The sequence below is a fragment of the Tiliqua scincoides genome, chromosome 3 (genome assembly GCF_035046505.1).
Source record: "Tiliqua scincoides isolate rTilSci1 chromosome 3, rTilSci1.hap2, whole genome shotgun sequence".
NCBI lineage: Eukaryota > Metazoa > Chordata > Lepidosauria > Squamata > Scincidae > Tiliqua > Tiliqua scincoides.
This window is the reverse complement of record NC_089823.1, coordinates 236236429-236258061: the sequence shown is the minus strand read 5'-3', so window position 1 is coordinate 236258061 and position 21633 is coordinate 236236429. Positions and strand designations below refer to the sequence as shown.

Genomic DNA, 21633 nt, shown 5'->3' with positions numbered 1-21633 from the left:
AGTAAATCTTCATCAGTAAAGTGGGAACAATGACGGAGTTCCTTATGAAGTTGTTGTGAGCAAAGCAAAAGATTCTAAACCTCAGTGTAATGTTTGAAACCCTATAGGCCCAAAATAGCTCTGGATTTACTAAGTAACTACAGTATTTAGTTCTCAAAGCCTGAGAGAGTCTACAAATTCTTTTTAATATCCAATATATTGGCATTGGCTCCTTTTAATCACAGTGAATGGTGTAATAAAGATTATATTTTTAATAATTTTGCTTTATGGCAGAATGATTTTATAGAATATATGACTACTTCCATAACAATGTAACAGGGAGTTGCACCAAAAAATAAAATAAAAAAGGCTGCAGGGATTTTCAAAGGGGTTTGTGATGCAAAAATGGTCTAAGAAGCATTGCTATACATACTTACCTGGTAGTAAATCCTGATTGTAGTCAGTGGGACTTAATTCTGAGTAGACATGCATAAATTTGCATGAGATGCCTATTTTCAGATCTTAAAGGATTTTTCTTCATTGGTATTCGAATATCTAGTATAAATCAAAAACTAGCCCAGTTTATGGTTCTAATTAATCAGGTAAAAAGAACTTTTAGGAAAATATTGTTCAACATTATTTTATATGGAAAAAGGAGGCATGCTTAATAAAGGAACACTTCAGTATACATATAATAGAACAGTGTTTCTCGGACTGTGGGTTGGGACCCACTTAGTGGGTCATGAGCCAATTTCAGGTGGGTCCCCGTTCACTTAAATATTTTGTGTTTAATATCTTAGACTTGATGCTACCGTGGTATGTGACTGCATTTGGGGAAATGTTACAGACCTGTACTTTTAACAAGCATGTATATTCTTTGAACAATGACAGTGAACGGGACTTTCTTCTGGGTAAGTGTGGGTAGGATTGCAGCCTAGGATTGTTAACAATTTTCCTGCCTGATGATGTCACTTCTGGTAATGACATCACTTCCGGTGGGTCCTGACAGATTCTCATTCTAAAAAGTGGGTCTCAGTGCTAAATGCGTGAGAACCACTGTAATAGAAGATATAGCTTATATAGCAGTTGTTAGTTGTTGGCACCCAGGCTTAGTTGATGTCCACCCAGGCTCCTCAGCATCATCAGATCTTTCCACAAGGACATGAAGGGCACTGTTGTCTTCGATGGCTCCACATCAGACCCTTTTGACATCCGAAGCGGAGTGAAGCAGGGCTGTGTTCTTGCACCAACCTTGTTTGGGATTTTCTTCGCTGTCCTGCTGAAGCAGGCCTTTGGAACTGCAACAGAAGGCATCTATCTCCGGACCAGATCAGACGGAAAGCTCTTCAACCTCTCCAGACTGAGAGCAAAATCCAAAGTCCAGCTGAAATGTCTGCGTGACTTCCTCTTTGCCGACGATGCAGCTGTCACTACCCACTCTGCCAAAGATCTCCAGCAGCTCATGGATCATTTTAGCAAGGCCTGCCAAGATTTTGGACTGACAATCAGCCTGAAGAAAACACAGGTCATGGTTCAGGATGTGGACTCACCTCCCTGCATTACAATCTCTGAGCATGAACTGGAGGTTGTCCATGACTTTGTGTACCTTGGTTCAACGATCTCCGACACTCATTCTCTCGATACTGAGCTAAACAAGCGCATCGGTAAAGCAGCTACCACGTTTTCCAGACTCACAAAGAGAGTCTGGTCCAACAAGAAGCTGACGGAACATACCAAGATCCAGGTCTACAGAGCTTGCGTCCTGAGTACACTTCTGTACTGCAGCGAGTCATGGACTCTTCGCTCACAACAGGAGAGGAAACTGAGCACTTTCCACATGCGCTGCCTCCGACGCATCCTCGGCATCACCTGGCAGGACAAAGTTCCAAACAGCACAATCCTGGAATGAGCTGGACTCCCTAGCATGTATTCACTGCTGAAACAGAGACGTCTGCGTTGGCTTGGTCATGTTGTGAGAATGGATGATGGCCGGATCCCAAAGGATCTCCTCTATGGAGAACTCGTGCAAGGAAAGCGCCCTACAGGTAGACCACAGCTGCGATACAAGGACATCTGCAAGAGGGATCTGAAGGCCTTAGGGATGGACCTCAACAGGTGGGAATCCCTGGCCTCTGAGCGGCCCGCTTGGAGGCAGGCTGTGCAGCATGGCCTCTTCCAGTTTGAAGAGACACTTGGCCAACAGACTGAGGCAAAGAGGCAAAGAAGGAAGGCCCACAGCCAGGGAGACAGACCATGGACAGACTGCACTTGCTCCCGGTGTGGAAGGGATTGTCACTCCCGGATTGGCCTTTTCAGCCACACTAGACGCTGTGCCAGAACCACCTTTCAGAGCGCGATACCATAGTCTTTCGAGACTGAAGGTTGCCAATACAATAAAAAAAAAAAAAGTTGTTGGCAACCTTCAGTCTCGAAAGACTATGGTATCGCGCTCCGAATCGTGGTTCTGGCACAGCGTCTAGTGTGACTGAAAAGGCCGATTCAGGAGTGACAGTCCCTTCCACACCGGGAGCAAGTGCAGTCTGTCCATGGTCTGTCTCCCTGGCTGTGGGCCTTCCTTCTTTGCCTCTTTGCCTCAGTCTGTTGGCCAAGTGTCTCTTCAAACTGGAAGAGGCCATGCTGCACAGCCTGCCTCCAAGCGGGCCGCTCAGAGGCCAGGGATTCCCACCTGTTGAGGTCCACTCCTAAGGCCTTCAGATCCCTCTTGTAGATGTCCTTGTATTGCAGCTGTGGTCTACCTGTAGGGCGCTTTCCCTGCACGAGTTCTCCATAGAGGAGATCCTTTGGGATCCGGCCATCATCCACTTTCACATCATGACCGAGCCAACGCAGGCGTCTGTGTTTCAGCAATGCATACATGCTAGGGAGTCCAGCTCATTCCAGGATTGTGCTGTTTGGAACTTTGTCCTGCCAGGTGATGCCGAGGATGTGTCGGAGGCAGCACATGTGGAAAGCATTCAGTTTCCTCTCCTGTTGTGAGCGAAGAGTCCATGACTCGCTGCAGTACAGCAGTGTACTCAGGACGCAAGCTCTGTAGACCTGGATCTTGGTATGTTCCGTCAGCTTCTTGTTGGACCAGACTCTCTTTGTGAGTCTGGAAAACGTGGTATCTGCTTTACCGATGCGCTTGTTTAGCTTGGTATCGAGAGAAAGAGTGTCGGAGATCATTGAGCCAAGGTACACAAAGTCATGGACAAGCTCCAGTTCATGTGCAGAGATTGTAATGCAGGGAGGTGAGTCCACATTCTGAACCATGACCTGTGTTTTCTTCAGGCTGATTATCAGTCCAAAATCTTGGCAGGCCTTGCTAAAACGATCCATGAGCTGCTGGAGATCTTTGGCAGAGTGGGTAGTGACAGCTGCATCGTCAGCAAAGAGGAAGTCACGCAGACATTTCAGCTGGACTTTGGACATTGCTCTCAGTCTGGAGAGGTTGAAGAGCTTTCCGTCTGATCTGGTCTGGAGATAGATGCCTTCTGTTGCAGTTCCAAAGGCCTGCTTCAGCATGACAGCGAAGAAAATCCCAAACAAGGTTGGCGCAAGAACACAGCCCTGCTTCACTCCGCTTTGGATGTCAAAGGGGTCTGATGTGGAGCCATCGAAGACAACAGTGCCCTTCATGTCCTTGTGGAAAGATCTGATGATGCTGAGGAGCCTGGGTGGACATCCGATCTTGGGGAGAATCTTGAAGAGGCCGTCCCTGCTGACCAGGTCGAAAGCCTTCATGAGATCTATGAAGGCTATAAAGAGTGGCTGTCGTTCCCTGCATTTCTCCTGCAGTTGTCTAAGGGAGAATACCATATCAGTGGTGGACCTGTTGGCTTGGAATCCACACTGCGATTCTGGATAGACGCTCTCTGCAAGTACCTGGAGCCTCTTTAGTGCAACTTGGTCAAACAGCTTTCCTACAACGCTAAGGAGAGAGATGCCGCGGTAGTTGTTGCAGTCACCCCGTCGCCTTTGTTCGTGTATAGCGTGATGATGTTTGCATCCCTCATGTCTTGAGGTACTCCACCTTCTCTCCAGCAGAGACAGAGGAATTCATGCAGCTCAGTGACGATGATCTCTTTGCAGCACTTCAGGACTTCAGCAGGGATGCTGTCTTTTCCAGGTGCCTTACCAGAGGCAAGGGAGTCTAGGGCCATGTGAAGTTCTTCTAGGGTTGGTTCACTGTCAAGCTCCTCCAGCACAGGCAGGCACTCAATGTTGTTCAGTGCTTTTTCGGTGACTACATTTTCTCTGGAATATAGCTCAGAGTAGTGCTGTACCCAGCGTTCCATCTGCTGCGCCCGATCCTGGATGACCTCGCCTGTGGCAGACTTCAGAGGGGCAATTTCCTTCTGCGTTGGACCTAGGGCCTGCTTGATACCATCATACATCCCCTTGATGTTGCCCGTGTCAGCTGCTATCTGTATCTGGGAACAGAGCTGGAGCCAGTAGTTGTTAGCACATCTCCTGGCAGTCTGCTGGACTTTGCTGCAGAGCAGCTTGGAGGACCTGCAGGTTGCACTCATCTGAGACAGGCCTTGTATGCTGCTTGAGCTCTCCTCTTTTCCTCAATGACTGGTGTCAACTCCTCAGAGTGGGCTTCAAACCAGTCTGCCGTCTTGTTAGTCTGCAATGGAACAGAGTATTCCTTACATCTTCTCTCTTTTATTTACAGATGGTGCACAGCATCAAAAATCTTTTTAGAAAATGAGTTTACATAACAATGACCTTTGGAGAGGTGGGATCTCTGGGGCTTCTGTTTTCTATATGGTACATTTGTTATGAAATTGAAGTTGGCTGGAGAAATGTAATAGGGTAAAATAAACTATTGTGTGTCCTTTGATGCACTTGAAAGAGGTTGTCCAGAGGAACTATATAGAAACAATTACATTATTAACTGTTGGGGCAAATCTAGTGTATAAATGGAAATTAGTTGATCCTTAAACTGATTGAGCAGGAACTCTGGAAAAAGGGATTGATGTATAGTGCAGTCATATGCATGTCTCCTCAGAAATAAACCCTGTGGAGTTCAATGGCATCCACACCCAGGTTGGTCATACATAATCACATTGTTTTGTGCTTTGGTGGCATGAAGACATGACTACCGAAACCTACCGCTGTATATATATTTGTAATATATGCTGGCTTTTGTGTATTATAGTATTTTAATGAAAGTTGTAAACCATCCTAGGTACCTTGTTTTTGGAGATGGGTGGGATATAAATCTTCTAAATGATTTCACAGTGGGGAATGGGTTAATCTCCAGGTTATAAATGGACAGACTTTCAGATACTAGTGAGGACAGAGAGAACAAGTGGAATGGACAGTAACTCAGACTGACTTGGGACACAAAGTAGCTAAATGCAGCTGTGGGAAAAAAAACATCCCATACCCCCATCATCTTGAAAAGGATGTTTGAACACAGAAATGTTTACAAGATGTCAGTTTAATAACTGCCGGTTATTCCATTCAGCAAGGAATCAGTCTCTCACTAAGATGCGAGGAACCCCAAGCCTGGAATTTTGTGTTGTGCAGTCCTGGGTCCCTTCAGGAATGAGGAAGAAGAATTTGCTTATCCCTCTATTTGAGAAGAACATAAATGTTACCATGTGGCTCCAGCTTGTGTGCAACTTGTCCTTTTGGGTTGTTGGCTCATGGCACACCCAGTGGATCCTGGTGGCTGCAAGAGATGAGAGACAGATCTCAAGTTGCACACTAATATTTATTAGTGCAATGATAGGGAAAGAAAAAAAGATATAATAATTCGTAAGGTATTACAGCTTTTATGTTATGTTAACTTATAATAAATGAAAGCGGTGTTCTAAACAATCAGATTGCTAGCGCTGTTGAGCAAATGTTGTCGTGCTTTAAGGAAGCGGAGGTGGGAAGATGGAAGGAGTGATGTTAGTATTTTATGTAAAACGGTATATCCATTCAGAAGGGTCAGGACAGTAGGAAAGGAGATGCAGGTTCCAGAGTTGAGTGAGAGAAAGGGAAAGAATTTCTGGAATTTGGTGGAAAGAAAGCAGGGATTCTAGCCAAGGCTTGAGACCATGACTGAGGCAGAAATTTGTTCTAGAGAGCTCTAAGCCAGAGAGAGGGAGAGACACATGGATGCTACATTTACTACCAGTTTGGCTGCATGTCAGACAAGAAACTTCCTGTTTTAATTGCCTAAAGGCAGGGAAAATGCTGGTAGAGGTTATGGGTGCTAAGTGTCTGGTGGTATAATTCCAGCACACAGCCTTGTAGATTATGAATTGAGAACAATTTGGGGTCTGTGACTAGCCTCTTTATAGGGGATGGAATCCTTTGTGGAATGAACTCATTGCAGACAAACCTAAATGGTTCTTGATGGGTCATTCCTGATTTTCAGTGGATGGGTGGTTTTGTTTGTTTTGTCTTAGAGAAGACTCTTACTGGGACTCTTTAGATTGCTCAAGGAGCCTGAAATTTAGTTAATGCAGAGCTCTGATTACACTGTCAATGAGGTTCTTGAGGAAGAAGGAGAGGCAGCTCTTTTGTTGTCTAGATGGTTGTGTTTGTCTCAAGGGCAGGATGCTTCAAAGATTGTCTTGCTAATTCAAGTAGGATGGCAAGGCAAGGTGTGGCTGCAGTGGAATTTTCCTATGGCTACAGAGGGACTGCATCAGTCATAGGAAAAGTTTTGCCTTTTACAGGAGGCTTATGGGGTCTGATGCTCTCTTAGCACCAGACCTGGTGGAACAAGTTCTGGCCTGGGTCTCATGTGCTCAGCAGTTACCCTTCAGCACTTACACAGTCATATGTATTGGGTAACAGCCAGAGATAAACTTGGCTTAGAGGTTGATGGAAAGGAAAGAGCAGTGCAGATCTGCAAATTTATTCATCCAGATGTTTTCCCAGGCTCTGAGTAGACAGCATTTTCCTTCTTTCATCTATATTTACAGCAATCCTGTGAGGTTGAATCACTCATAGGTGTGATTTCCCCCCTTGCCCCTGTGGTCTCATCCCAAGGGGGTAGGTCTGCATTGTAGGGGTGGGGGTATGACATCATCACTGTCCCTGGGTGGCCCTGCCCCAATATCCACTATGATGGAGGCTTGTGTCTGCTGTCCTGTTTGTTCTACAACTTGTTCTTTTAATGTTCTGCCCTGCTAGTTCCCTAAGCTATGATGTCACTCTCTTGCCAGATCACAGTGCTTCTTGCTTCCCCTCCTTCCCCCAAATGCCTTCTCTCTGACTTTGGCACTTGGCTCCTTCTGCCTTGCCCTAAGTCTCTTCCTTCTGTGCCTGTCTCCAACCCTTGCCTCTCGCTCTGCCCTCCACCTTCTCCCCTTGGCCTTTGTCCCCCTTGAGCTCTTGTTTATGCTGATTTCCACACTCTTCTGAATTTCCTCCCTGTCATTGTCTCCTGTCACTCTCTGCCTTGGCCTCAGTCTCTTATTTGTTCCAGCTGCTTGCCTTGCCTCTGTTCTGTTGTTTGTCTCTCCTCTCTTCAGCCTTAATCCCCTGTGCGACCCTCACCTTCTTGATCTCCATCAAACCTATGCCCTCTCTTCTCTTTCCTCCTTCCTGGTTGGCTCTTTCTCTCCTTGTGCCTCCCATCCCTGCTCTTCCTATTGTCTCTTTTTGCATTCTGCCACTACTCCACTGTTGTACCACCCTGACTCTCCCCAGCTGTGTGACATTCTGTGTCTCTCTGTGTGTCTGCCTGGCAGTGATGCCATAACCTCACCTTTGGTCTCATGAGAGCTGGTAGTCTTCATCGTTCTGGGTGTTTCTAAGCTGCAGGCGAGGCTGTGGATGCCACTGTGGGGTGCTGAATATTAGTGAAAATGATTTGCTCAAGACTGAGCTAGTGTATGCACCTAGGTCTTAGCTGGGCCTCGCATCAAGAGCTGAAAGAATCTTCTTGGTTTAAGATGAGATATAAAGACAATACTATGTGTTTAAAAAGTGGAGTGTGACTTAGATTAGAGCCAATGTGGTATAGAGGCTAACATGATGAACATTTTCTGAGGACATCAGATTTCACATCTGTACTCTTATCTGTAACCTCACTGGTTGACCTGTCACCCAATTTAAGCTATCCCACAGACTGGCTGTGAGGAGGAAATGGGATAAACCTGTGTATAGAACCCTGGGCTCTTGGAAGAAAGGTGAAATGCAATATGAATGAGTAGCTAGTGTGGAAGCCACTTAATAAGAGAATGCTGTACTGAAGATCATAAGAGAAGGCTAAAATTACAAATGAGAATGCCAGGCTGTGGACCAGAGAGAGCTGTTCTGTATTGGATGCCAAGGATGAATTGGCAGCAAACCTGGTATTTGGAGTGTTCTATCTGGTGTAAGCAATTTGCTTTAGGATCCTGCATGCTTTGCTACATGAGCTTTGTGGTCATTTGAAACAACACAGATGTTGTAGGTGCTGTATACAATTCCTGGAGGTGTTTGAAAATGGTGTTATTTACCTTCCTTGGAAGTAAGCCCACTGTGTTCAGTAAGACTTAGGCTGTAGTCCTTATCTTACTCATAGGAAACCAATTCCTCACTCTTTCTGGACTATCTGCATTTTGCTTCAGGCTGTGTAGTCTTTCCTTTAATAGTCCAATCCTATGGGCTGCCCATAGACTCACAAAGAGAGTCTGGTCCAACAAGAAGCTGATGGAACATACCAAGATCCAGGTCTACAGATCTTGTGTCCTGAGTACACTGCTGTACTGCAGCAAGTCATGGATTCTTTGCTCACAACAGGAGAGGAAACTGAACGCTTTCCACATGCGCTGCCTCCGACGCATCCTCGGCATCACCTGGCAGGACAAAGTTCCAAACAACACAGTCCTGGAATGTGCTGGAATCCCTAGCATGTATGCACTGCTGAAACAGAGATGCCTGCGTTGGCTTGGTCATGTTGTGAGAATGGATGATGGCTGGATCCCAAAGGATCACCTCTATGGAGAACTCGTGCAGGGAAAGCGCCCTACAGGTAGACCATAGCTGCGATACAAGGACATCTACAAGAGGGATCTGAAGGCTTTAGGAGTGGACCTCAGCAGGTGGGAAACCCTGGCCTCTGAGCGGCCCGCTTGGAGGCAGGCTGTACAGCATGGCCTCTTCCAGTTTGAAGAGACACTTGGCCAACAGACTGAGGCAAAGAGGCAAAGAAGGAAGGCCCATAGCCAGGGAGACAGACCAGGGCCAGACTGCACTTGCTCCCAGTGTGGAAGGGATTGTCACTCCCGAATTAGCCTTTTCAGCCGCACTAGACGCTGTTCCAGGACCACCATTCAGAGTGCGATACCATAGTCTTTCGAGACTGAAGGTTGCCAAAAACTTATGGGCTGCCCAGTGCTGGTGGAACAGAGACCTGCTCTTGTAAAGTGATTCTTTTATAGTGTACACAGTGTGGCGTGTGTAGCCTTTTCCAAGCCATCACTACACAGCAACAGCGTCAGAGGTTTGCGATTGTGTCATAAAGTATAGAATGTCCTTGAATGAGAATTTCAATTTTCTTCTTTAAAAAAAGAAAAAGAAAGATAGTAACACTTGCAGTTGCTGAGCTAGAGCAGCAAAGTGGGCGCTTTCAGCATACAGGGAGACAGTGAACAGTTGTTTTAACAGACTTGTGCAGGGGAAATAACCGACTAATGTCTGGTAAGACTGAAAGTCCATTAAATCACAATGCATTTATGACAATACACACTCACACACGCAAAGCATATACAATAGTTTATCTGAAAGAAGCAAGCAGTAACTGTTATTTCCATTCTGTTAAGCTGAGGTTCATTAAATGGAAGGTTCACTGTATAAATGTTTTCATCAATTTAAGGACATTTGAATTTGTAGTTTTTAAAGAAAAAGAAAACATGACATGTTTAACTATCAACCCCTCCCTGGTCTTTTATCTTTCTTCCCTCTTTCTCCATGTAAGGATTTGTTTTATGATGTGCTTTAGATCTCTTGGTGAGCTTGCACCAAGATTGACTTGATCCCTGGATCCCTTGGTCAAGGCAACCTTGTTGCTCCTTGATCCACACTGTGATCTTTCTATTGTAATCATTGATCAAGATGAAGAGGGTGGTTACCAAGGAGGTACAGCCCCCACTAATCAGTACTTATTAGCACTTGTGGTATAAAACTCAGCAGGTTGCAACTCTAATTGTCAACGCCAGGCATATAGTGCTTTTATAGTATTATTATTAAGACTATTAACTAGAGATGCAGGGCTAGAATGTTGCCCCTGTGTTTGTCCATGGAGATTATAGAAGTGTTTAGTTTTAATACTGGATCTTCTGACTTTTTAAAAAATTGTTTTAATCTCTGGGGTGATTTAACAGATGGTGATGGGGTCATGCCTGGCGTTCAGCAGTGACTATCTATTTCTAAACATCTGTGCTGCTTTTATCTAGGAAAGATGAAAATGGAAACCTGTTTGCAGTAAAATTGTGGCAAGAACTCATGAAGATATGATTGCTATGACAGTGGTGATTCTTGATTGTATATCTGAGCTTGTTGACTATACACTTGGGATTGTTGTTGTCTTTGGTTTTTAACATTTGCTTCTCCAAAAAAATAAAAAAGGGCGGTTTAGCATTGAATGCAATATGACTAAGGATAGCTGGATACATTTTCCACTTCCCATAAACAGAACCTCCCTAAACCTTTCTTTGTTAACATCTTAGCTTCAGCTACAGCAGGTCCTGGAGAAGGGCCATAGTTCAGTGGTAGATCATATACTTAGTGTGCATAAGTTTGTCGTTCCAGTTCCATTAAAAGAGCATAAGAAAAGCCCTGCTGGATCAGACCAAAGTCTAGCATCCTGTTTTTGACAGTACCCCCTGCTGCCTCTGGGGAGCTCACAAATAGGAGTTCTTCTCCATCATTCTCCCCTGCAGTTGGTATTCAGAGGCATACTGTCCTCCAGACTCCAGGGTGGGGGTTGAGGGCCTGGAGCACTGTCTGGAGGCAGTGAGGATCTGGATGGGGGCTAACAAACTGAAATTAAGTCCGGATAAGACAGAGGCTCTCCTGGTTCGGAAATCCTCGATGCAGGTGCTGGACTATTGGCTTGCGCTGAATGGGGTTGCACTCCCCCTGAAGGAGCAGGTCCGCAGCTTGGGGGTCCACCTGGACTCACAGCTGCTCCTGGATTCCCAGGTGGCAGCTGTGGCTAGGGGGGCCTTCGCTCAGCTTCGGCTGGTGCGCCAGCTGCGGCCGTACTTGGATCGTGCAGACCTGGCCACGGTGATCCATGCTATGGTGACATCGAGGTTAGATTATTGTAACACGCTCTGCGGGGTTGCCCTTGAAGACGGTTTGGAAACTGCAACTAGTGCAGACTGCGGCGGCCCGTGTGGTTACTGGAGCTAGGCAGTTTGACTCTGTCAGCCCGCTTCTCCGGGGGCTACATTGACTGCCCATTCGTTTCTGAGCCCAATGCAAGTTGCTGGTTTTGACCTTTAAAGCCCTATACTGCTCTGGGCTAGGGTATCGCCTACTTCCGTACAATCCGGCTTGTCCTCTTAGGTCATCAGAGAAGGCCTTTTTACAAGTGCCGCCGCCTAGGGAGGTATGTGGGGCGGCGGCTAGAAATAGGGCCTTCTCAGTAGTGGCACCAATGCTATGGAATTCCCTTCCCCTTGACTTAAGAATGGCTCCCTCTTGAGACCTTCCGGCGAGGCCTGAAGCTCCTTCTGTTTTCTGAGTTCTGAAGCTTTCTGAGTTCTCGGCCTTTTTAACATCTTTTCAACATCTTTTAATTTTTTACAGGCCTGATTCTTTTATGACTTGCTGCTCTATGCTCTTTTTACCTTTTTACTACTTGTTATCTGACTACTGTTTTTATGATATGTGTTAATATGCTTTTATCTGTTTTTAAATTATGTTGTTAATCTGTTTTTTAAGTATGTTGTTTAATCTGTTGTTAACCTGTTGTAAGCCGCCTTGAGTCCCTTCGGGGAGAAAGGCGGGGTAAAAATAAAGTTATTATTGTTGTTGTTATTACTGAACACAAAGGCATGGCTGTTTTGACTAGTATCCAATCCTCCAGGAATTTGTCCTCCAGGAATTTGTCCAATCTCTTTGCAAAATCTTCCAAGCTAGTGGCCTTTACCACATCTCATGGCAATGAATTCTACAGACTAATCAGTGTGCTATGTGAAATACTGTGTCCTTTTGTCCATCCTAAATCTCCCACCAATCAGTTTCATTGGTGACCCCTGATTGGGTGATCCCTGATTCTAGTACTTTGAGATAGGGAAAGAAACCTGAATCATAGAGATGGAAGGAACCTACAGATCAAGTCCAACCCCCTGCCAATGAAGGCTGTCCCCAGCTACAGCATCTCTGATAGGTGGCTGTTCAACCTCTGTTTAGACTTCCATAGGTGGAGAGTCTCCCACATTCTGAGGCAGACTGTTCCTCTGGTAAACAGTCTGTACCATCAGGAAGTTATTCTTAACATTTAACTGTAACATGTAACACTTGCTACAATTTAAATTCATTTCTCCTGGTTTTATCCTCTAGAGCAGGGGTGCCCAAACCCAGGCCAGGGGACCACTTGCGGCCCTCGGGGGCTCTCAATCCGTTCCTTGGGGAGCCCCCAGTCTCCAATGAGCCTCTGGCCCTCCAGAGACTTGCTGGAGCCCATGCTGACCTGATGCAACTGGTCTCAGCATGAGGACGACTGTTTGACCTCTCATCTGAGCTGTGGGATGAGAACTCCCTCCACTACTTGCTGTTTCACATCTGTGATATAGCAGTGGCAGATAAAGGAAAGGCTGGGCTTGCTTTTGCAAGGCCTTTTATAGGCCTTGAGCTACTGCAAGACCTTCATTCATTCATGCAAGTTCCATCTCTAATAAATTCATTTATGTAAAATTATTCACATTTTAAATGTAAATTAATTCTTTTTTTTCCTGGCCCCAGACAGTGTCAGAGAGATGATGTGGCCCTCCTGCCAAAATGTTTGGACACCCCTGCTCTGGAGCAACCGAGAACAAATTTACTTCATCTTCCACATGACTGCCCCTCAGATATTTATAGATACTTATCATGTCCCCTCTTAACTGGCAGTTCTTTAAACGAAGCATCCACAGCTCCTTCAACCTGTCCTTGTAGGGCATGGTCCCCAGCCTTCACCATCCCAGTCATCCTCCTCTGGACCTGCTCAAGTTAATAAATTGTGGTGCCCAAAACTGGATGCCATATTCCAGGTGAGGTCTTTCTTGCTGTCCACTTCCTCCATGTCATGTGTAATTTTATACATCTCAGTCATGTCCCTCCTTAATCACTTTCTTTTTCAGTCTTAAAAGCCCCAGATGGACCTTGTAAGGAAGTTGTTCAGGGACATTATTTGGGAAAACTCTGGTTTGGAGGAGCCTGGTGTGTGAAGTGTGCTGTGTTCAGGGATGTTATTTGGGAAGACTCTGCTTTGGAAGAGCCTGGTTTGTGAGGTTTGCTATGAGGTGTGATTGTGTTGGCTTAGGTTGGCATGCTGGCAGAGTAGCTTTTGTGGCAGCAAAGATCGCGATAACCATCCTTTTCCGCAGTGCCTGCTGTGCAAGACGGGTTCAACAGCTGCCTCTGTGAGGGTTTTTTCCTTTCTTTTTTCGTAGTTAATATACAGGAAAATCAGGCAGTTCTCCTGACAGGCCATAATATAATATATGGCTTCTTGGGTTAGAAGACATGCAGTCCTGCTCAAGAATAATTATTGACTAAATTGGAGCAGAGGTCTTGTTTAGTAGAGAAGTTGTGACATGCTTCCCTCCACTGTCTCTCAGCAGGGAAATGTATTCGTTATCCAGACATCTGACAAATGGTGCAGGGTCATGACAGCTGCAGATTTGTGTTCCTCTGCTGCTAAGCAGGGGCTCTTGTCTGCTTTTCTGTTATGTGGAGGAAAGAAGTTTTCTTCTCTGTCTTGCATATCTTTGCTGTTTCTCCAAGATTCTTTCTTTGAAAAAGTAATAGAATGGTGAGCCCAGGTTGCATTTTGGCCACATGTCTTTCTGGAGAAAAACTGTAGTATGGGAAAGGATGGGAGGGGTATGAGCAGATTTAAATATACATGTGCTTGTGTGGAAGTCCACAAAGATGAGATGGATAAGATTTGTCAGGGTAACGGTGGGTGGGGGAGAACATATTGGGGACAGTCATGATGCTAATGGGGTCCTGGGTAGGTCAAGGGGCAGAGGAAGTTGGGTCCTTTGCCTGACCTTCCTTCTTGCTGCAACAAACGAGCTCGCTGCTGGAAAATAGTTTGTCAGAGAGCAAATATTTTTTGAGTGAATTGTTTCCAGAAATAGCACTTTATCCTTGCTGATACAGGTTGGTGCGTGTCTATACTGGCTAGCTTACCAACTTAGTATTTGCTATCTGGTACAAATTATAGTATCTGAGATCTCAGACTTTTTCTTTTTTTTAAGCCTGATTCTAGTTCCTGGAAAAACAGAGGGATAGAACAGGGGGAAAGCCCATTCTGCATATGTGGTCCAGTGGGTTCCCCTCTCTTTTTCCCCTTTGTTTTTCCAGGAGCTAGAATCTCCTAGGGAAGATAGAATTTATTTGCTGGATCAGACCAGAGATGAATCAAATCAAGCATCTTGTTTTGCTCTGCTAACCAGCCAGATTCCTCTGGAGAGCCCATATACTGTTCCCCTGATTTTCCCTAGCATTTGGTATTCTGAGGTATACTGAATATGAGAGTTCTATTTAACTGCTTTTCCTGAGAGCTGTTCATAGACCTCTTCTCCTCTGTGAATGGGTCTGACCCTTTTAAAAAAAGTAAGCAACTAACCATCACAGCTGGGGGTAGTGAATTCCACCAGTTATAAAAATGCTCCTTGTATATGCTGAACCTAGACAAAAAGTTCAGGGCTTCTGCTACAGAAAATCCTGAGCTCTTTTGTGTGTGTGTGTGTGTGTGTGTGTGTGTGTGTGTGTGTGTGTGTGTGTGTGAGAGAGAGAGAGAGAGAGAGAGAGAGGTTAATGATTTTCTAACCCCTCTGTCATGTCCCTTCTCCCGTATCATTTTTCTAAACTCCCCAACATGGTTTTTCTTTTCCTTGTAGGAAAAGTATGTTAACCCCATGAACATTTTGTTTGCTATTTTTCTGCACTCTGTTGTCTTATTTTTGCATAGCATGACCAGATCTGTGTGCAGTACTCCAAATGCGACTGCTTCATATATTCATATAATGGCTTTGCAATATTGGTTGACTGTTTTATATTATATAGTCATTTTTATTCTCTGTCACTTTTCCCAATGGACTCAGGGTAGTGTGCAAAATAAATAACCAAAATTGCAATTCTTAAATACAGAACAATAAATAAAATTTAGAAAATCAATGGAAAGGGAAAGGAACCAGGGAAGGGAGCTAAATGTCACACCCTTTCCTGAATAGATCCAGGTCTTAACCAACCACTTAAAGACTTGCAGAGTGGGTATCTGCCTGTCCTCCAAGGGGAAGGCATTCCAAAGGCCTGGCACTGCTGTTGAAAAGACTATGCTTCTTGTGGATGACAGTTAGACTTCTGATAAATCAAGCTCTCAAAACAGAGCTTCAGGTGACAATTTGAGCATACTTGGGGTGGGGTGACATTTAGGAGAAGGTGCTTCTCTAGTACCTGGGTTCTATATCATTTAGGCTGCCATCCTATACATACTTTCCTGGGAGTAACCTTTATTGTATACAGTGGTATTTCCTTCTGAGTAGACTTGTAGTGGATTGTGCTCTTAGGCCTGTAACATCAAGCCAATCATTATCTGTTGGCCTAATGCAGAGGTTCTCAAGCTGGGGTGTTGCAATGCCACAACCTCAGAAGCTCTGACCCTGTCCTCTTAATGGGTGGGGCAACCATGACAGCCGTCCCAGCACTCCTGCAATTGCGCCAGCACTAGGGACATAGGGGCTATTTTTAGACTCACCGAAGCCTGCACATGCCCTCCAGAGTGGGGGAAGCCTGCGGGACCTTCTGCAAGCCTCCCTGCACCTTAGAATTGCTGAAAAATGTTTGCATGACCCACTTCCCGTTTCATAGGAGCACCGGTGCCAGCCCCTTCTCTCCCCATCAAGGGCTTACAGTGGCCCAAACTGTCCTGAAAGTTTGGGAGAGTTTGGGAACTTCTGGCCTAGCGTTTGGGCCTCTTCAGCCTAGAAAAGAGACGCCTGAGGGGGGACATGATTGAGACATACAAAATTATGCAGGGGATGGACAGAGTGGATAGGGAGATGCTCTTTACACTCTCACATAACACCAGAACCAGGGGACATCCACTAAAATTGAGTATTGGGAGAGTTAGAACAGACAAAAGAAAATATTTCTTTACTCAGCGTGTGGTTGGTCTGTGGAACTCCTTGCCACAGGATGTGGTGATGGCGTCTGGCCTGGACGCCTTTAAAAGGGGATTGGACAAGTTTCTGGAGGAAAGATCCATTACGGGGTACAAGCCATGATGTGTATGCGCAACCTCCTGATTTTAGAAATGGGTTATGTCAGAATGCCAGATGCAAGGGAGGGCACCAGGATGAGGTCTCTTGTTATCTGGTGTGCTCCTTGGGGCATTTGGTGGGCCGCTGTGAGATACAGGAAGCTGGACTAGATGGGCCTATGGCCTGATCCAGTGGGGCTGTTCTTATGTTCTTATGGCCTAATGTATCTTACAGGTTTGTGAGATTAAAGTGGGTGGTAGGAAGAGACCATGTATGCCATCCTGAGCTTGTTGGAGGACGGTCGGGTAAAACATTACTTAAAATACACTGCATTCTCTGTGACTGGCAGGCAGTATGAAGCTTCTGGGTAGCTAGACCTAGAACCTGACTTCTGGTCCTTCTGTTTGCTGCACATCTGACTGTCTCTCCAGCTCAACTCTCAGATTCAATCAAGGATAGCAGGAACTCTGTTGTATCTCTTCCCCACCCCCCACAATTTAGATTGAATATGTTTGCAGCCTGGTCCTGACAAAAGGTCCCTGTGTGCTATGTTTCAGAAACTTTGGCTGGGCACTGAAGCCTGTCCGTTCTGTAAAGGAAACATCAAATGATGCTGTTCAAGCCCTTTCTCAAGTAAAAAGACAAACAACCCTCCTGTTAGTGCAGCACGAGGATGAATGGATAGAGTGGCTGCTTTTCTCTCCTGATTCTTGGCAGCTGGTGTTGCCAGTTTAAAGTTAGGAGCAATTCTCTGGTCTCAGCTGGTGAGTGAAAATTAGTACCCAAGTAATTGCTGGTCTGATGATTAATCTAGAGGTGCTTAATTATCACCCAGTGTTCCCAAGATGAGTTCGAGGCTGAGCCTTGCAGGACTTGCAGTGAGGGGAACAAAGAGAGTGCGGCTGGAATTCCCAGTGTGTCAGCCAGACGCTGCTGGTATTTGGCAATCTCCTTTTGCCCACATGTGCATGGGGGAAATGTGTTGACGTGTGCAGAATGGTCGATTTGATTTATTTTTATTGTATGTCCTGTTTGAAATCAGTGCCAGGAGTCTCTGGCCTCCTAGTGGAGATCTTCTCCAAATGCAGGATGAATCTTCTACATAATGAACTCCTTAATGAGTTGGCCTTGTGCTCTCCTGCCTTGTGGCCTGCCAGCCATTTGCATCTCAAGGTGGCTTTTCCTTCTACCAGGGACTGCTTGCAGTGAGCCTCATGACTCGAGCTGATGATGGCTGCTGCTGGCACTTGGGAACCGATTTTGTGAGGGGTTGAGAGAGAATGTGACAATAGCACTTGCAGACACTGGATGGATGGCTTGCCTTCTTTGCTAATCTCCCTTGTTACTGGTTTGGTTAAGTGGCAGGACTGCCTTGCTTTGGAGCCCCAGGCACTGACTTGCTGGCTCCACCCAGCTTTTGTCTGGTTCCTTGAAGGGGCCAGGAATGTTCTGTTCTAGAGTTACTTGGTGCTTCTTGTGCCCACTCAAGTGCGCTTGGCCTGGTTTTATTGAGCAGAACTGTGTGATGCCACCTCTCCCTTCCCCCATCCCCTTCTCTTTCCAAATTATGTTAGTCCTCTCTTTAACTGAAAGAGAGACTGTAGGTGTGTAATGGCACTTGCTCACAGGTATCCACTGTAACTGTTGCCTCTCCCTTTTTTCCATGGTTCCTTCGCAGTTGCACGGCAGCTTCTTGAGGCAAAAGCCTAGTGTTAGTGCTTGTGAAATAGCAACATCTGTGTTGATGGCAGGGTACCTATGCAGTGCCTGGAATTTTAATAGAATTTTCATCACCCGTACAGATTTACCATGTTCAGGCTTCCTTGGCAAAAGATGGTTCAAAAACTTCAGCTCGTGCTGAAGGACAGATAATGGGAGTTTGACAGTACAACAGGGAACTTCAGATCTGTACTCTCTGCATTATTTGCCAGTTTGTTTTGGGGTCTCATTTCAAGTATTGGTGTTTAACTTGAAAACCAACATTGTGTGGATCCAGATCACTTTAAGGCAGCAGTTCCCAAAGTGTCATTGCCAGTCACTTCCAGGTTCAGGGACATCACATGTGTCTCCAAACAGTGGTGTGGCAGGTGGGCTTTTCCTAGCACTTGGTTTTCATGCACTGGAGCTCTGACCACTATACCGAGCTTTCAGCCCACAATGGCCCTGCAAGTGCCTCACACTCCAGGGCACTGTGGTGCAAAGTTTGGGAGCCACTGCTTTAAGGGATGCCTTTGCCCTTATGAGCTTGCCCAAGGTTTATGCTCTACCTTGGGGTCTCCAAACTTTTTGGCCAGAGGGCTGCATCAAATGTCTGGCTTGGTTTTGAGGGCCGGAAAAAATATAAAATTTATATAAATAAGAGATGGAACTTAGATGTGTGAATAAATGAATGAATGGGCTAATTCATTCAACCTCTCTGGCTCTTAGAACACTCTCCAGATGCAACCAGAGCATAGTTCCAGTCAGGTTCGGCAAAGTGGGCCTGGGCTTTCAGGGGACAAGAGGCTGGCTGCGGGCCAGATAGAGGCTTGCTACGGGCCGTATCTGGCCCCCTGGCTGGGGTTTGGAGACCCCTGCTCTACCTCACAAAGACCCCTGCTTTCTAGTCGACCATTAACACACATTTTTAATTAATTTTTTCCAAAAACAAAAATAACAAACACACATAACGCAATACATAAAGTATTAGAAGGTGCAAGATATCATACATCACTATAACTAATAAATCATTACATATTTCCTAACCCAGTTCCTCTTCTACGATAGCCTCTTAATATCATTTATCCATCATATCATATATAATATATCATATATATAATACATTCATCTAAATACCCTATCTTATGCTTCTACAACTTTATTTTCAACCAAGCATAAAATAATTTTCATTACTCAGTCTATATCGGTTTCACTGTTGATCCAAGCTCTCTAGAAATCTGTCCATTTCCACCACATTCATTATTTTCTCTATTAATTCATCTTTCATTGGGATCTTCATGTCTTTCCAATATCTAGCATATAAAATCCTCACAAGAATTAATATCATAATCCAATATCTAACATATTAAATTCTAACAACTTTAGATCCTATCCTATCTATAACATCCAAAATTAATATATCCTCATGACTAACTACATAAACATCCAAAACAATATCACCTAAAATTAATTCTAATTCATTAAAATTATCCTCTAAAATTCTAACATCTGTTAATATCAAGCTAACTAAAATTTTTATACTTATTACATATCACCTATAAAAATTATATAAATTCTCATTGACATTTAAAAAACTTTAATTTCTAACATACAAAATTAACACATTACTGTCTTTCTTTTTACCTATTCCCTTGCCTCCAATCTAAATATCCACAGGTCTGCCAATGATCTTTTCTTCTCTAGACTTTTAACTTTCCATCTTTTTTTTCTAATAAATTTCACATGAATTCCTCTTAACAGATCATGGTTTAATGTACTCGCCCTTCTTGCTAAATCAACATCTTTATGAGTCATCTCTTTCATTTGATCATTCCAATCTATGTCAGTTGGTTGAAATATTTCTTCTTCCTTCACTTGATCAATCCAATCTGCATCAATTAGTCGAAGTATTTCTTCTCCTCTGTGGTCTGGTGACTTTTGAGTCTTTATCTTTAAGCGATCTCCAATAACATTGTCTCTTCCAATTGTTTGTTTTGTCCTGTCTCCAGTGTTTTGGATTTATCTTCCATATCTTTGCTCTTTTGTTGATCCTCTCCTGTTTGTTGTGTATTAGACTCATTTGTCTGTTGAATTAAGATTTCCAGGCTAATTTGGATGTGTAAATATCGATTTGCTTGTTGCTTTCCCATTTCCAATACTTTTTCCATAATCCTTTGTTTTTTCTCATGTGATTCGGATATAACATCTTTAAATTGCACACTAAGATCATTTAGTTGTGTAGTTAATGCATCCAAACCAACTTGAACCCGCAGATATTGATTTGTTTGTTGCTGTCCCATTGCCACTAATTTCTCTATATTGTCTTGTATTGTCTACTTCCATTCTTTCCCTTTCGATTCCTCTTGTGTTAGTTTTCCCAAGCTGGACTCCGGGGCAGAAGAGCTCCTAACTTTTGCTCCTTTTCCTGTCATCCTTTTTCTTCCTTCTTATATCTTCTTTCTTCTTACTTCACTTGTCAAGTCCTGTTCTTGTCCTTGTAGTATCTTTTTTAGTCCACTAGATGTCCCTGTTGTTCTTATTTCTGTTGTTTATATCTTATTTCTGTTATTTATATTTGTTTCTATGTCAACCCATTCCTTTCCAGGAGATAATCAAAGGAATGTAAACAATCAACCACTTTTGTAAAACAAAAACAAAAAAATGTAGGTATCCAGCCGCTCTCCACAGGTGCTCCACAAGCTCTCCACAGGAAAACGAAACTGAAAACTCCACAACAATAATTGTTTTCCAAGACAGTTAATTTGTAATCCAACAAATTTTAGATTTATAAAGTTAGAGTTATGCACTCTTATTTCCATAACAAGCTTGGCACATCTCCTCCAAAGCTGCTTCTCACATCAACAAACAAATACGCAGAGAAAGCCTCCCCCTCCTTCCTCTTCTCCCAGGAGGGGGAAAGCCTGCCCCTCCTTCTCTTCTGTCCTGCAAAAGCTTAATCAGGCAGTCAATTAGTCAATTAATGCCAGACACGCACAACAGAACAACACTCACTTGCTTCTTTCAGTTTCCTTCCCTGCTTGGAGCCTTCAGCTTAATTTCAACATCGAATCCTCAGCATCACCGACATTGATGGCTGGGTTCCCTTGGAGAAAAAACAGTCCCTGGCTGGACACTTCTTCTCTGAAACCGTATACCATCTGTAGGATCGAGGCCTCTCCTGGCCAGTGATCCTCGGATCTCATCAGACCCGTGATTCTGGGAAGAAATAGTGTGTTTTCCAAGAGCTTTCCAGGAGCTCAGAAAAACACGGCTACTCAGCCACCTCAGGCTCTGCCCCCCCCCCCGATCCATTAACACACGTTTTTTGATTGGGACCAGGAATAGGACTTTTTCTGGGGTGGCACCATGAGTGCCTCAGGGGGATGCTTCTATCCCTGTATCTCACATCTGTTAAGACTTTTTAAAAAAATTATTATTCTAGAAGGCTTTTAACTAATATCCTTTTTGGCTGCAGTTGAGTTCCTGTTTTCTTGCTACTTCTAGGGATTGTGCTTTAGTGTTGTATTGTAAA

At 44.5% G+C, this 21633-nt stretch overlaps 1 protein-coding gene across 7 annotated transcripts in view; it reads left to right on the top strand.

Annotated features, from left to right (window-relative positions):
• Positions 1 to 21633, top strand: part of DVL3 (dishevelled segment polarity protein 3) — a 79258-nt gene that overhangs the window by 3278 nt on the left and 54347 nt on the right. The window contains exon 1 of one of the 7 annotated variants that reach the window (XM_066620170.1): positions 13131 to 13181. The exons of the other annotated variants lie outside the window; for them this stretch is intronic. Coding sequence (XP_066476267.1) covers positions 13168 to 13181 — 14 coding nt within the window. The 5' untranslated portion in view covers positions 13131 to 13167. Of the gene's footprint in view, positions 1 to 13130; positions 13182 to 21633 lie in introns of those variants that run through there. 7 annotated transcript variants of the gene reach the window in all.